Source organism: Gavialis gangeticus, unplaced genomic scaffold (genome assembly GCF_001723915.1).
Source record: "Gavialis gangeticus isolate Ggan-Ray unplaced genomic scaffold, GavGan_comp1, whole genome shotgun sequence".
In the NCBI taxonomy this organism is placed as follows: domain Eukaryota; kingdom Metazoa; phylum Chordata; order Crocodylia; family Gavialidae; genus Gavialis; species Gavialis gangeticus.
The window spans coordinates 1,462,788-1,463,548 of record NW_017729032.1 but is presented as its reverse complement, the minus strand read 5'-3'; the positions used below and the strand labels follow the sequence as shown (position 1 = coordinate 1,463,548).

At 69.4% G+C, this 761-nt stretch overlaps 1 protein-coding gene across 1 annotated transcript in view; it reads left to right on the top strand.

The window, feature by feature from the left end:
* Positions 1–52: 52 nt before the first annotated feature.
* ARFIP2 (ADP ribosylation factor interacting protein 2) overlaps positions 53–761 on the top strand; it is a gene marked incomplete at its 5' end in the record, with an annotated part of 8,046 nt that continues 7,337 nt past the window's right edge. Inside the window, 3 exons of the mRNA XM_019523757.1 lie at positions 53–190; positions 272–493; positions 639–740. Of these exons, the coding sequence (XP_019379302.1) occupies positions 53–190; positions 272–493; positions 639–740 (462 nt within the window). The remainder of the gene's footprint in view (positions 191–271; positions 494–638; positions 741–761) is intronic.

Sequence of the window (761 nt, the reverse complement as noted above, 5' to 3'; positions counted from 1 at the left end):
CAGCGCGGGCAGGGTGCAGGGTGGCCTGTCCTGCCCCCCCCGCCCCGCTCACCCCTCCGCCCGCTGCCTTCCAGGCGCCGGTCTGCACCCGCCTCACCCTGGCCCAGCCGCCGCGGGTGAGGAGGTCGTCAGGGGCATCGCCGTGGAGAAGTTCGACATCGTCAAGAAGTGGGGCATCAACACGTACAAGGTGGGTCCCTCGGGGTCGGCACAGGGCTGGGGGGCGCCTGCGCGTCAGTGCCAGCGCCCCTGACGCCCCCCGCGCCCGCAGTGCACGAAGCAGCTGATCTCGGAGCGGTTCGGGCGTGGGTCGCGCACCGTGGACCTGGAGCTGGAGACGCAGATCGAGCTGCTGCGGGAGACCAAGCGCAAGTACGAGTGCGTGCTGCAGCTGGCGCGCGCCCTCACCAGCCACTTCTACAGCCTGGTGCAGACCCAGCACGCCCTGGGCGACGCCTTCTCCGACCTCAGCCAGAAATCTCCCGAGCTCCAGGTACGGGGCGGAGGCCGGGATCGGACCCCAGGGTCCACGGGCTCCAGGCCCCGCTCCCGTTCCTGCGGCACGGGTGATCGCTGGTGCACAGTGGCAGCTGGGAGGTGACCGGGGGTGCTGGCCTGACCCTGCGCTGTGCCCGCAGGAGGAGTTCGGCTACAACGCGGAGACACAGAAGCTGCTGTGCAAGAACGGGGAGACGCTGCTCGGCGCCGTCAACTTCTTTGTCTCCAGCATCAACACCCTGGTCAACAAGACAATGGAGGAC